The sequence below is a fragment of the Fukomys damarensis genome, unplaced genomic scaffold (genome assembly GCF_012274545.1).
Source record: "Fukomys damarensis isolate Sample0158 unplaced genomic scaffold, DMR_v1.0_HiC HiC_scaffold_34, whole genome shotgun sequence".
NCBI lineage: Eukaryota > Metazoa > Chordata > Mammalia > Rodentia > Bathyergidae > Fukomys > Fukomys damarensis.
The window spans coordinates 7,639,684-7,654,221 of NW_022900946.1; the positions used below are offsets into that span (position 1 = coordinate 7,639,684).

The 14,538-nt window shown below is 55.6% G+C and overlaps 1 protein-coding gene across 1 annotated transcript in view; it reads right to left on the bottom strand.

Annotated features, from left to right (window-relative positions):
* Abcc6 (ATP binding cassette subfamily C member 6) overlaps positions 1–14,538 on the bottom strand; it is a 41,924-nt gene that overhangs the window by 15,713 nt on the left and 11,673 nt on the right. The window contains exons 9-20 of the mRNA XM_010610796.3: positions 14,448–14,531; positions 13,334–13,511; positions 12,876–13,037; positions 10,936–11,028; positions 9,756–9,959; positions 9,463–9,609; positions 8,595–8,682; positions 5,625–5,700; positions 4,651–4,777; positions 4,320–4,496; positions 1,814–1,981; positions 910–1,084 (exon numbers count right to left, since the gene is read on the bottom strand). Of these exons, the coding sequence (XP_010609098.1) occupies positions 910–1,084; positions 1,814–1,981; positions 4,320–4,496; positions 4,651–4,777; positions 5,625–5,700; positions 8,595–8,682; positions 9,463–9,609; positions 9,756–9,959; positions 10,936–11,028; positions 12,876–13,037; positions 13,334–13,511; positions 14,448–14,531 (1,679 nt within the window). The remainder of the gene's footprint in view (positions 1–909; positions 1,085–1,813; positions 1,982–4,319; positions 4,497–4,650; positions 4,778–5,624; positions 5,701–8,594; positions 8,683–9,462; positions 9,610–9,755; positions 9,960–10,935; positions 11,029–12,875; positions 13,038–13,333; positions 13,512–14,447; positions 14,532–14,538) is intronic.

The following is a 14,538-nucleotide window of genomic DNA, read 5'->3' on the forward strand; positions in this document are numbered from 1 at the left end:
ACTTGCTAGTCCAGGCCAGCGGAGCTGTTCCCGCTGGTGTGAACCCTGGCTGTACATCCTGACACCATGACTGTCCCACGGGGCAGTTGGGACCACTGGTAATAGAGGTGGTACAGTCATGCATGTTACTACCCATGGTTCAAGATTCCCAGCAGCAAGACACAGGACCTATGGCCTGTCATGAACCCATTAACCACAAATCCATGAATGGAAAGTGACTGTTGTTTTAAGGCACTGAGCTTCGGGGTTGTATGTTACGCAGCATTATCACAGCAAAAGCTGAGCAACACAAATAGGTGTGCTCTGTTGTCGAGCTCCAGGGCTGTAACACTGTGAATTGACACTTAGGGCTTTGACAGCGCTGAGATGATGATTGCAGGAGAGGTAGCACCTAGACTGGGGAGACCTGGGTGTGAGTTTTTGCTTTATCATGAGGGGGGCAGTGTAGCACATACTCTAGTGGATCCATCCCAGAGCTGCCACTTAGCAGCCGTGTGGACCTCAGTCTGCTCATCTGTGAAGCGGAGACGATGACAGGACCAACCCCGCCCCCAGAGCCACTGCACTGCTTGCTGAGCTGTCCGCAGTTGGCACGTGTCGCTCACTACGGGTGCACTTGCATGGCTGGTCCAGCAGCTTCGGCATCCTCTGGGTTATCAGGACTCCCAACTAACACACTGTGGCCCTCTGGGCACCAAGGAACCTTGGGCGTAGGACCCCTTCTCCGCACAGCTGTAGGATATCACAGCACTTTCGCGCAGCCTCCAGCTCACAGGTGGTGTCTGTGGCTCGGCTCTGGCCTGGGTGGCAGGAGGGCCGTGAGGGGGCTCCAGTCACGCCTGGGGACCGTGGAGACTTCTCCCGGGCAGCAGGACCAGGAGCAGAGAGACAGCAAAGCCCAGCCAGTACCTCTGTCTCCTCCACCGCCGGGCTGTCCGGCTCCCTCCAGCAGGGCCACCAGCGCGCCCTTCCTGTGCAGCAGCTCCTGGTAGGAGCCCATCTCTGCGATGCTGCCATCTACCAGCACCACAATCTGATCGGCCTGGGGCAGGACGTGGAGCGCATGGGTCACGAGGATCCGAGTCTGCATTGAGAGGGGCAGAAGTCACACACGTGTGCTTGGCTGGTCTTCTGAAGCCAAGGGCAGGGGAGAACTGCGTCCCTGGGCCCAGGGTGGGCAGAGATGCCCTTTGGGTGCTCCTGCCCCCTCTGGAAAGCAGGAGGTCCACAGAGAGAATCCGAGGGTCTCATCTGAGTCACATCTCCAAAAAGGAGGACTCAAGGTTCACCTCAGCTGTGCCCATGACCTGAGGCAGAACTGGTAGGTCCAGGTGCTCTCAACTGACGCTGGGGATTAAGGGTAAGTGAAAGACCTCATTGGTCAGAAGCGCGTTTACCACACCAAACCTGATGAGCCCCCTCGCTCAGCCACACACCGCGCTGCAGAGCCCTGCTGTTCCCCTTTGTAACTGTGGGGCTCACGGGCGGCCCCTGCTCAGCACCAGGAGAGAACATCAGTAGCCCAGGAAAAATGCAAAATGCACAGCTTCTGCTAAATGTCTGTCACTTTTACACACCCTAAAAAGGAAAAAAATCCCAAGTAGTTTAACCTCAGGCACTAAAACAACAAATAAGGGCTGTTGCAAGCTACTGAGGTTCAGGAACTGGTATGTGGCAGCAACACAGCAAAAGCTGACAACTACAGGGGAAACCTGGACCCGAGGGAGAGTTCTGAGGGATCTGGGGAAAGACTGGTTTCTGGGGGCTCCTCTCCCCCCGTGCTGTGCCCTCTGACAATCATTCCCAGACTCGCCGTCTGCTGGAGCAGCCCATGGGGCCCGATGACCTGGTTGAAGACATGCTGCCCCACGTGGGCGTCCAGGGCTGCGAGGGGATCATCCAGCAGGTACACGGCAGCCTTTCTGTGCACGGCCCGGGCCAGGCTCAGCCGCTGCTTCTGGCCCCCAGAGAGGCTCATGCCCTGTGACCACAGAGAGGGACAAGGGGGTGGGTCTACATCACATCTGCCCCGTGATGCCGGAACGAAGAGGCCAGGCAGGTCGGGCACCCCGGATCTCACTGTGCCTGTCCCTGGGTGGCAGCAGCAACAGGCACCTGCTGCAGCCCAGCATCCCTTGCAACCAAACTTCCTGGAGGAGTGGTCTACACCTGAGGGGTCCACTTTCTTTCCTCCTGTTCACTTCCCCATCCTGCTCAGTCTGGTTTCGCCACAGAAACAGTCTTCATAGAGGACACCACTCACTTCCCTGCTGCCTCATCTGGTCGTGTAGCCTTTGCAGTCCATATTTTAATTCATTCTGCTGATTCTTACTGTGCTGCCACTCTGTCCAGAAGAGTCCTAGGCTCGGGATACAGCCATGACTAGAACCAAGCCCTTGCTCTTCCGCCTCTCATTCTAATGAGGGTAGGATAGGGGGACAGACAGTCTGTGACCCAAACAGGTAAAGCAAATGGTACACAAGATGGTGTCAAGTGCCGCAAGACCAGCAAGCAGGTGGGTACAGAGTTAACTGGCCTGAGCAGGGTGACTTTTGGGGGTAAAGCAGCCAGGGCAATCTAAAGGTGACAGAAGTGAGGGGACAGCAGGTGCAAAGGGCCTGGGGTGAGCATGTACTTTGGGCATCAGGGAACATCATTGGCTCCCTGTGGCTGGACAGAAGCAGGAAGTGGAGCATGAAGGGAGATGTATAGAGAAAGAAGTAGGGCCACATGGGATGGCAGGGGATCTGTCCAGGGAAGTCAGGATTTCGGCTTTGAGCAAAACCAGGACTGTCTGAACAGACTCCCTCTGGCTGAGCAGCAGGACTGGGCGAAGGAGGCTGGGGACAGGAACAAGGAGCCTGTGAAGAAGCTACCACAGCAATGTGGCAGGGTGCGGGGACATTCCAGGTCTGCTCCTAAGGAAGACACAACAGGCTCTGCGGATGGATTAGCTGTGGATGTCGGAGAAAGAAGAGACACTCAGGGACAGGGGTCAGAGCATTCAGGAGGAGGGGTTCTGGGGTAGCAGGCATTTAGCCCGGGCGGTGACGCGGCTGGTAAATGTGGAGGCAGCCTGCACCTCTTCCTGTCCAGAACGCTCTGCCCCGGGCCTCCGTGGCCTCCCACACAACAGTCTGTCCTCGGTCACTCGCTCAGGCCTGTCCTCCACGCCACAGCCCTTAGCAGGCTTCCCAGAGCCCTCTCAGGCTCTCTCCTCCCCTCCCCGAACTTGAACTCCCATTTTTTCACTGACAATTCCCTGTTCCGGTTTTTTCGGGGGGAAAGGCCAAAGAGTTAACAGTCGTAAGCTTTGGGGACACAGTCTCTGTCACAACTGTTCAGCTCTAACCTTTAACCAAAATACTAGCCATGGACCATAGGAAAATGACTGCGACTTGTGTCTCAATAAAGCGTTATTTACAAAAGCAGGCAGTGAGCCATATTTGGCACATGGGACACAGTTAGTTGGCCGGTCCCTGGCCAGTCCACAGCTCTGGATGCCTATATCCTGTTTATTGTACGTCTCTGCCCAGACCCTTTGCTGAGACCCAGTGAGAACAAATCTGACCAATATCACACAGCAGGACACAGCAGACTCTAGATCTTTGTCTTAGTTACTTTTCTCACTACTGAGACACTACTTAGCCCCCAAAGATAAAGGAAGAAAAGTTATTTGGCACCTAGTTTGTAGAGGTTTCAGTCCATAGCTGGCTCCAAGCCAGGGTCGCCTGGCAGAGGGGCATCGGGAAGAAAAAATAGCCCATGGCACAGCAGGACAGGCAGGAGGCAGAAACAAGCAACGACCAAAGTTGCAACGGAGGTAGCGATGGTGGCAGTGGCAGCAGCAGCCCGCATACCTCTTCCTTTTACAATTTCCAGGCTAAGCCACCTGCTGGGTGGTACCAGCCATATCCAAAGGTGGGCCTTCTTTAACGCCAGCATCATGTACTGAGTTCCGTCATGATGTCCTAATCCCAGCATCACACACCCTAGATCCAGCCATCTCTGAAAAGCCCCATCTGTGACCGCAGGCGGCTTTGTGGGGACATCTCCCCATGAGCCGTAACAGTCTTCTTACTGGCAGCTGTCAGAAAATATTTCATTACTAATCCTGGTCACAACTCTTGGCTTCTCTCTTTGGCTCTATTTGCAATCACTGTGAATTAACAACTATTGGGCATTGCTATGTCTGACGCTGAGCTGGGACCTGCTCTCCTACTTCCCTGACTTGCTCTGTCACACTGTCCACAGGTCAGGGGAGCAAACGGCCCCCAACTGCAATGCCTCCTTGTACCAAAAAAGCCCGAGGCACTCACCTGCTCCCCAATTAGGGTGTGAATGCCCGCAGGAAAGCTGTCCACATCTGAGCCCAGGGCACAGGCCTCCAGCACCGTCTCCAGCCAGGAAAGGTCCAGCTCCTGCCGGAAGCACACGTTCTCCACCACCGAGCTGTTCTGGACCCAGGCCTCCTGCGGCACGTAAGCCACTGGACCCTGAAACACAGATCACTTCTGAAGACAGAGGTGGGGGCGATTCTGAACGGCAGTGGGGCTGGGCTGGTAGAGGAGACGGCAGAGGGCCACGGGAGGCAGCAGGGAGGGGGCGCCAGGATAGAGACCCTCTCACCAGGGGGCAGCGCAGCCTCACCTGGATGCTCACGGACCCTTCTAGCTTTGAAAGCTCCCCGAGGAGGGCGGAGAGCAGAGAGGACTTCCCTGCCCCCACTGGGCCCACAACAGCCAGCAGACAGCCCTGGGGCACAGTGAGGTTGATCCTAGCAACCCAGGAGAGAGGTGCAGCCCTGGTCAGCTCCGTCTGTGCCTGCAGGATGGGAGAGCCCCAGACACAGCCAGTCTGCCCTGGCCACTCCTCCGTGCTTCCCTGTCCTTGTCCACACACGTGCACACACACACACACTCCACACATGCACATACACCCACACAAGGACATGTGTATACGTGTGCACACTCAGAGGCATGCTTATATCTGCACGCCACAGGTGTGCACGTTTAAGAAGCATTCATGTGCAGCTACCACACACCTAAGTGCACACAACCCACAGAGCTTCTGCACACACACAGGTATACAGGCTTGGATACACACATCTGTAAGTCCTCGCACACATGCACATACGTGCACCCACCCACCGTGCACAAGCACATGGACACACACACACACACACAACTGTGAGGACACTTCATGCTGTTCTGCCTCTGCTCCTATCCATTTCCGGTTGTCCACCCTCCACCGAGCAACCACAGGGATCTGTTAAGCCCCCAGTCAGTTCACAACCCTCCCCAGCTGAAGCCTCTCAGCATTTCTCCCTCCTTCAAGATCAAAGCTAACGTCTTAAAGACCATGAACCATGTCCGGCCTCCTACGCTGTTGCCTGGGCCAGCTGGGAGCAGGGAGGCACCTCATCCTTGCCGGAAAGGCTCGGATCCTCTGTTGCCCTATCCAGAAAGACACCGCTTTCCTGATTCTGCTAGGAAGCCCCCAACACCTGGGCTGGAGACCCGCCCTGCCTCACAGGCAGGAAGCGGTAGGAGCTGCCACATTTTTTTGTTTTGTTTTGTTTTTCTTAAAAAGCCGGAGGGAGCTCCTGAGGGAATCATTCCTACCTGTGCAGGCAGGGAGGGCTCTCCTGGGACCACGAGAAGGTGCCGTCCTGTATGGCGATGCAGTCCTTCCCAGGGGCTGCGGGCACAGAAAGCCGGTCACGGGCTGCTCCTGCCGGGCCTCACTATGCAATGGACCCCCAGGCACCCACCCACCATGCCCAGAAGTAGTAGGCTGTAGCTGAAGCCTCCCAGGGAGCCACCTTCCAAGTTCACCACCTTGTGGGTGACCTTGCAGGGGTCCCATTGTGTCCCAAGGCCACGGAATTCAGGGGGAGGCAAACCACAGCCAAGGGATCAGATCCTGCCTAGTTTTACAAATAAAGTTCTATTGAAAGGCATTTGTGTCTATTCAGTTGCATAAGGGAGAGTTTGAAAGATACAGTGAATGTTTAACTTTTAAAAAAACATTACAGTAAAAGACATATTACCAGGAATAATGGGATAAGGGTGTTCAAAGGAGTATTTTGAGAATTTTGAGGGTGACCAATGGCAGTGTGCCTTTTACCTGGAATAAATATTTTTAGTTAAACACTCAATTTTGACCACCCACTGATCAAACATTTACAGCAATTTCTGCCAAATGAAAACATTGTGGGGTGTCCTCTTCCACTGGATCTGGCACCATGAGATGTCCGGCTCTTCCCCAAAGTCTAAACGACCATGAAAGGTAAACATTTTGAACTGATTCAGGACACTGAGGCAGCCCCTAAAGACACTCAGGACGGGAGGCTTCAATCCCGCTTCAGAAAGTGACAAGAATGGTAAGTGTGTTTGAAGCAAGGGGGATTCACGACAATGTATCCTTTACTGTAATACACTTTTAAGATTTAAGCATCTGCCTTATTTTTATCAGTTTTTTTAAATGGCTACTTTCAGGCTAAAATGGCAGAATTAAGTGGTCAGGGCAGAGACATAGGCCCATGAGTCTAAAATATGTTTGATCTGTTCCTTTACAGAAAATCTTGGTGGGTTTGTTTTGTAATTTACACCCAATGCAGGGCTTTGGCCAATGAAGGGGCATTGTTTATTTCACTGGGGTAAACTGCAGAGAGGGGCATATGGCCTCCCCCTGTCTCCAGGCCTCAGATTTGATCTCTGTAATGAGGGAGGACAGAGATCAGGGGTTCTCCACTCTGCACACACGCTTGGGACCCCGCAGGAATACGTTCTAAAATAACAAAGCTCTCGACCGCTCAGCCCAAATCAATTAAATCAGAATCTGAGGGGTGGATTCAGCACGGTGCCAATCTAAATCTGAAATTCAGATAAAGAGAAATATTTCTTCTGGTATAAATATGCCCCCAAATATTTCATGGGACATACACATATCCAGAAAAATCTGTTTATCTGAAATTCAAATGCAATTAGGCATTCTGTATCTTTATGAATCTAGCTACTGTACTATAGGGGATTTGTCTCTTGTCTACAATCTGAGGTGCAAGAATCCCTCTCTCCCTGACCCTCCACTTACCCATCTGTTTTGTTTTGGTGCCAGGGATTGAACTCGGGACCTTGCACCTGCGCAGCAGGCACTGAGCTAAATCCCCAGCCGTTCCACTTACCCATCTGTAAAATGGGCCAGTCCTGGAAGTACCTCACTCACAGGGCTGCTGAGAGGGTTTGGGGGGCTCTTTTCCTTGCTTTTCTCCTTTCCTTCTTCCCTTTCTTTCCTTCCTCCTTCCCTTATTACGGATTGAGCCCATGGCATTGTGCATTCTATTTTTATAAATTTTTATTGAAGCTACTGAGCTACATCCCCAGCCATTTCTATTTGGAGTCTGTGTCTAAGTTGCCTAGGCTGGGCTTGGAATTGTGATCCTCCTGCCTCAGCCTCTTGAGTAGCCAGGGTCACAGATGTGCACAACCATGCCTGGCTGGGCTTCGTTCTACATGGAGCAGTTTGAACTGTGCACCATGTGGAGGACACCACTCACCACTAGCAGGATGTCGGCATTCACCTCACCGCTGTAAGCACACCTTTGGGAAGGGCAGCTCTGGCCCCAGTGAAATAAACGAACAAGTGACCAGGTGTCCTGAAGTCATGGCCAACACTTGGGTCTCTGGTTGAGGGCCCATATAACTCCAGCAGAGCTAATGGCACAGTTGTCACAGACCCCAAGCTATTTACTGAGCAGCTTCTACAAGCCAGGTGCTTGCTGTCTCTTGTGTTACCATTAGGACAATCCTGGCGGTTGGGAACCTCAGCCCAGGAGGGGAGGAGTGGCTGCCCAGGGCCCCAGAGGGAGGGGTGGGCACAGATCTGAATCCTGAACCTGGGTGTAAACTCCTGAATCACATTGATTAGGCTGAACGCATCAGATGAAACTGGGTCAGAGCTTTCAGTCATCTCAGAAATGCCAATTTTGGGTTCCTTAGAGGGCTCTGTGTTATTTCAGTTTTCCCCCTAATAATTATACTAATGATCAAAACACATTAACAGCTGACTTTGCAATGGGCTCTATGCCAAGTGTACTATTTAGCAAAGCACACTCAGTAGGCCTTCATAACAAGCGCAGCTTGTCTGAGAGCTTAATAACTTGGCAAGGTCAGTGCTGGGGCCAGAATGTGGACCTACTCAGACGTTTCTAGATAAGCAGGTTGACCAGATGGCCCAGCAACAGGTCGCCCTCCCACAGCGCAGGTGAATGCTGCTAATGTACAGGTGGAGGGGAAGATGGAGCAGAGTGGGGAGGGCCCCTGCACAAAACGGCCCCAGGCCTCACTTCCTGGGCTTCCTGGGGGAGGGCAAGGACTGGTTAGAGTGCCCACCAGAACGCCACACACAGGAGACCCACGAGCAGTCCCCGAGTGACCGGCAGAAAAGCAACCCACAGCGCCTATTTCTGGGGACACTGGTAGTGACGGGCAGGATCTGCACCTGCCACGCCGCGTCCCCCGTCAGGAGGCTGGGTCTCCGAATGTCCCTCCCCACCAGCCTCCCACCTCTCCTCTGCTGCACTCAACACTCACGGCATGGGGAGGGACTGGAGTCCACGGTGCCAGGGTCAACTTCCTCCAGGTACAGGAAGGCGGCCAAGCGATCAAAGGACACCCGGGCCTGAGGAAGCCAGAGCCCAGCTCACCTCACAGACGAGCAGAGAGCTCAAGCCCTGCAGATGTGCACTGGAGCTCCTGCCCACCAAGCCCCGTGTGTTTGCAAAGCATGGGACAAAGCGATCCAGCTCATGGAAAACGGCGCTCATGAGGCTGCGACCATGGTGCTGGGCCCTCTCCCTCCTCCGGCTCTGAAAGAAACTCAAACAACCAAGCAACCAGTACTGCAGACAAAACCTGGGCAGAGGACGGGCTTTTCCAACTATCCTCAAGCCACAGGTGGGGCAATTCCACACTTTGTCCAGCTGGGGGCGTCAGCTCAGACACCTGCCACAAACTCATTTTGAAAACTCAAGAGGGAACCATTAAAATAGGAGCATCTGCCTGCCTGGCAAGCACAAGGTCCCGAGTTCAGTCTTCAGTGTAAGTGAGTGAGTGAGTGAGAGAGAGAGAGAGAGAGAGAGAGAGAGAGAGAGAGTGTGTGTGTGTGTGTGTGTGTGTGTGTGTGTATAAGAGGGGGCTTAGTTACACACTGTGCCTCTTTTTCAGCATGCACAGGAATCATGATGGGAACGGTCTTCAGACTAAAGGCAGAGGAATAAACTGGTTCTGTATAACAAAGGGAACTGAACTGGGCGCGGTGGCGCTTGTCTGTAACCAGCTACTTGGGTGACTGAGGCGGGAGGATCCTGTTTGAGACCAGCGTGGGCTACTTAGCAAGATTCTGTCTACCAAGGGAATCCAGTCCCAGCCCACCGGCCCCTGCGGCCGCCCCTGCCCGCACCTGGATGAGGCAGTGGGTGCAGAAGGGCAGGAAGGCCTGGGCCTTGTTGAGGATGCCGAGCACCGTGAGCGTCACGAACGCTTTCTCTGCATCCATCGCGTTCTCCTCAGCCACCAGGGTGTGGACTGCAAACACCACCAGTGCCACCTGGAGAGGCGCACAGGTGACAGGGGCCCGTGGCCCCGGCCGGATGGCCTGGCAAGCCAGGGACCCCTCCAGGAGCCTGCGTCCCCCGCCCCAGCACCCCTCCTTCAGCCCGGCGTCCGTGGGGGGGGGGACCACAGGGTCCGCACCAGAAACGTGGACACTTGAAAGGACACCAGGGACACGGAGAAAAGGAGGCTGGAGGTCCTCAAGGTGCCCAGCTCCCGGCCGCGGATGCGCAGGACCCTGTCTAGGAAGACTTCCTCCCAGCCGTGGGACTTGATGGTTCTCATGGTCCGCAGGATGGCGCTGGTGAGCCGCGCACGCGAGTCCTTCTGCCTCATCTGCTCCTCCTGGGACAAAGGGAGGAAGCGGTGAGAGTTCTCAGTCCCTGCCCGGCTGCAAACCCTGCTGCTTCTGCTTCCCCCTCCACACCGGATGATGCGGCACCCAGAGGGAGCCTCGAGGCCCTCGGGGGTGCAGGCACCGCCTAAGTGAGAGCCGCGGAGGACGGCAACAGAGGTGGGGCGCATCGGAGAGCAGGGAGACTAGAGCAGTCAGGACTCAGGGTCGGGCAGGCGGCTCCGGTCTCAGGCTCCATTGCAGAGGGGCTGTGTGGAGGCTGCCTAGGCCACCCGGGTGCTCAGAGCCCAGGCAAGGAGCCTCCTCCCTTCCTCCCTCTCCTCTGGATTCACTCTAGTCCGGGGGCGGGGTTAGCCTCTGAGATCCAGGGAGCTCGAGCACCCACTCTAAGGACAGGACCGCGACACCTGCCGGGTTCCCAGGGGACTGAAACAGCGCTGGCCAAGGAAACACAGTCCTGGGGGGAGGGCTGTGGCGGGGGTGGTCCCGGTGGAGGACAGCAGGAGCAAGGCCGGAGGTGGGGCATCTGGGGGACAGAGGGACGATGCGGAGAGGCAGGAGGGTGTCAGAAGTCACGGGGCCAGGCCCTGGGGCTGGAAGTCTGTGGCGCTGACACTAGGGCCCCGAGGGTCTGAGCAGAGGCGGCCTGGTCTATGCGCCTGTCACATGTCCCCTGTGACTGGTGAGGTGAGCCCGTATGTAGGGGTGGCACAGAACTGGGGAGTCAGCAGGCAGGGAGGCATGGCTGCCGAGACCCAGGTCAGAGCCGCTGGGCTTGGAGACCCATGGGAGGCAACGGGGCCACCCTCTGGGTAGGGACAGAGCCCAAGCCCGGAGGATGAGCAGTCACCATGCAATAACAAGGATTCCACCAGCCCCTGGGCCTCTCCCTACGTCTGGTGCCAGCACCGGCCCAGGACCCACAGGCTCCTCCCATCCCACCTGGTCCATCCCTTGTCCCCAAACCTGACGGTGGCTCCTCTTTTTGGAGATGAAGAAATTCAGAGGAAGGAGGCCCAGGAAGACAGCGATGGCGGTGAGGGCAGAGGGACCTAGGAGCTGGGGACAAAGGAGGCACAATGACCCAAGACCCCAGGGCTTTGGTCAGACGTGGGTTCTAAGGCAAGGGGACGGAGGGCCCAAGGAAGGCAGCTGAGGTCTCCAAGCTCAGGACTGGGGGTGCCCACAGAAACGACTGCTGCTGAAGATGGGGTGCACAGGGCTCAGGGTCCTGTGTGCAGATGGCCGGGTGAGGGACACTCTTGGCCTCGGGTGATCCTGAGACCTCTGGGTGTGGACCCAGTTCACCCACCACCAGTGCAGCCTTGGTAACTTGCCCACACATTGTAAGCTGCACGCCTCTGTGTAAAGTGGGAATGGTTTCTCCTGTCACCCAATGAGATTATTATTCTAATCTTCATTTTGCCCCTTAGGAGCCTTTGCCACCCTTTTTAGCAAATAACCAAAGATACTAAGATATTGTTCAGTTTGTGTGAGACTCAAGTTTAACTGGACATTTTGTTTTGTTTAGCGAACTCTCAAGAAATGTCACGTCTAGCCTGTGTCTCAGTTTCCCTTCTTGGTTTTTAAGACCATTATCTTTTCTAGGGAATTAACAGTTTGTTTCATTTATAGGGCGATGGCGCCACCTAGTGGCTCTATGGAGAAGTATCCAGAAGGTAAACGCCAAGAGCTATATGACTGGAAAAACCAACCATCCCTGGGAGAAGACAAGGCAAAACACTGTGTCAAAAATGGTGTCCTCCATCTGTAGCAACACCCATGGCTGTTCCTCTTTAACTAGGATTGCATGGTGGCACTCTGATACAGGAGTATCTTCTGGGGCGGCAGGGCTGGGGGGCTGTATAGCTAGGCTATACTGTAGGCACATATCTTGGACTCTGATTCGCCCCCTTTCCCCCCTCCTGCTCTTTCTTCAGTACTGGGGATTGAAATCCCCAGCCCTTTAAAAAAAATCTGGCCATAGCGTGTCACTAAATTTCCTAGGCTAGGCTCAAACTTGGAGTCCTCCTGCCTCAGCCTCCCAAGTGCTGGCCTGGCTTGAAAAGTTTTAAGCACCGACATGACCCAAGGGGAAAATTCCACACCTGGCCTCGTGTGGCAGGTCTCAATCAAAACCCAGGTTCACTAAAAATACTGTACAAAATTACCTTCGGTCCATGTGTATAAGACACACATAGAACAGAGATTCATTTCGTGTTTAGAATGGGTCCCGTCTCTAAGAGATCTCATCATGCACAAGTATTCCAGCACCAGAAAACAATCCAAATCTGAAATACTTCCAGTCCTGAGCACTTTGGGTCAAGGACACAGCCTGTATCAGCTCATCTATACCCTGGCAATCCTAGGCCAGAGCACGATTCCTACTTGTGACCTCTTTCTAGAGACGAGGAAATGCCACACACAAGAGGTTTCCCAACCAGAACAGTCAGAGCAGGAGTCCAACCCAGGCAGTACCAATAGAGTCTGTGATGTCAATTTGTAAAAATACTAAAACAGCAAAAGGAAGGAGGTTGGAAAAAGTTCTGATGTATTTTTGTTTTTGTTTTTCCTGATGGTTGCTTCATGCTTTTCAAACCCTAGGCAGCCATTTCTTCCCCCATTAAAATTGGTTTTTTTAAACTGTTTGTTAATGACCATGATGGCCCAGCATTACTGATAACTTCAAAGTGTGTTTAATCTGCCTCCTGCGTGCCTTGAGAACCTATCCGAGATGTATGGAGGTCATGATCACATGAGGAAACTGAGTCCCAGAGAAGATCAGTGCCCTGCTCAAGGCCAAGCAAAGACCATCCCTCTCCAAGGCTTCTGGTCACATCTGTGGGGAGGGGGGGGAGGGGAGGGGGAGGGGAGGACTCGCGCAGGGCCTGCCTCCCGCCGCACACCTGCCACAGGTAGACGAAGCAGATGGTGATCCAGAGCAGCGGCAGCCAGAGTCCGTTGAGGTAGAGGACGCTCTCGCTGAGCCGCTGCACGTCCACGGAGAGCAGGTTCACCACATCGCCCACCGCGCTGGCCTTCTTGGCGCCTTGGGACAGAACCAGGACCTGTGGGAGGGCGGAGGGAAGGTGGCGGCTTCTGTCTGCCAAGCCTGGGTTTTGCGTGTGAGCAGCCCGTGGGTGGCAGGATCTAAACCAAGCTGCAGGCCCTGGCGTGAGTCCCAAGAGGGGAAGCAAAAGTGCCCGACAGGAGCCCAGCGTGGTGGTGGGGTGAGCACCGGGTGGTCACGGCGGGAGAGCGCGCCGCGGGGAGGGGCACCCCGGGGTGGCGTCACAGGGCCTCCCGGAACCTCCACGGGGCTCTCGCCAGGGGGACCCCTCCGCCCGGCGCCGCGGCCGCTCACCTTCCGGCACAGCAGGCCCGTCATGGCCGTGCGCAACCGCATCTGCAGCACCTTGAGCCGGTACATGTGCTGCTGTTCCAACAGCGTCTGCAGGCCCGCCGAGAGCAGCATCAGCACCGCCAGCAGCGAGCCCTGCCAGGCGGGGGACCGCGGGTCGCCCATGAACTCCAGGAACAGGCTTGGGGTGGGGGGAGAGGGGGACAGCAGCTGAGCTGAGGGCGGACGGGGTCCCCACAGAGGCCTGATGGCAAAGATTCCCTAACCCAGCCGCAATGGGGTCCTCCCCAGGGACACTCGGACGGAGACCCCACGTGCCGAGGACACTGAGGACAGAGCGGGAAGGGGCCCACCGCAGCTTCATCCGGAACCCGGGAAAGACAAAGATCTGTTGTTTGCACCCCCCGTTCTTCTGTGGCTCTTGCTGTGGCAGCCTAACACTCCAGCCTGCTTTATTTTTATTTTTCTGTACTAGGGATTGAACCCAGGGCCTCTGCTCTGAGCTATATTTCCCAGGTCTTTTTTTTATTTTTGAGACAGGATCTTTCTAAGTCGCCAAGTTGCCCGGGCTGGGCTGGAACTTGTGATCCTCCTGCCTCAGCCTCCCAGAATGCTGGGATGACAGGCGCGTGCCACCTCACCTGGCTGCTCCAGCCCTTGAATCTGAGACGGCCCACCGCCCCAGAGGCAGTGAGTGTGCCACATGCAGCCTGGGCCCCTAGAGAAAACACGGCTTTTGTTCTGCCTTCTGGAACCTTCCTAGTGAACACTCCTGAGCAGCCTTTGGAAGGATGGGAACTGCGTCGCGCAGGGAGGAGCCATCCAGATTCAACCACCTTGGACATGATGTCTCAGGTCGGCCTCTCAGCCGGTCACAGGTGGGGGCGCTCCGGGTCATCCCCACCGAGCAGGCGCCCGGGCTCGAACCCTTCACCCCGGGGACCCTGTGTGCAGCTGACCACACAGGACAGGACCCTGCTGTTTGTCCAGCTCTGTCTCTTCCCTCCCTGCAGCCCTCCCCCCACCCTCGGGGCACCGCAGAAACCGGGGAGGCCGGCGCCCCTGGCCTGGAACAGCAGCCGGGCCTCCAGCTCAGCCAGGTCCAGGCCAGTCCTACCTGAGGAGCTTGGGGACCGCGAACCGGAAGGCGTCGGCGAGGAGGAGGCAGAGCGTGCCCAGGAGGAAGGAGCCTCGGAACACCCTCCAGA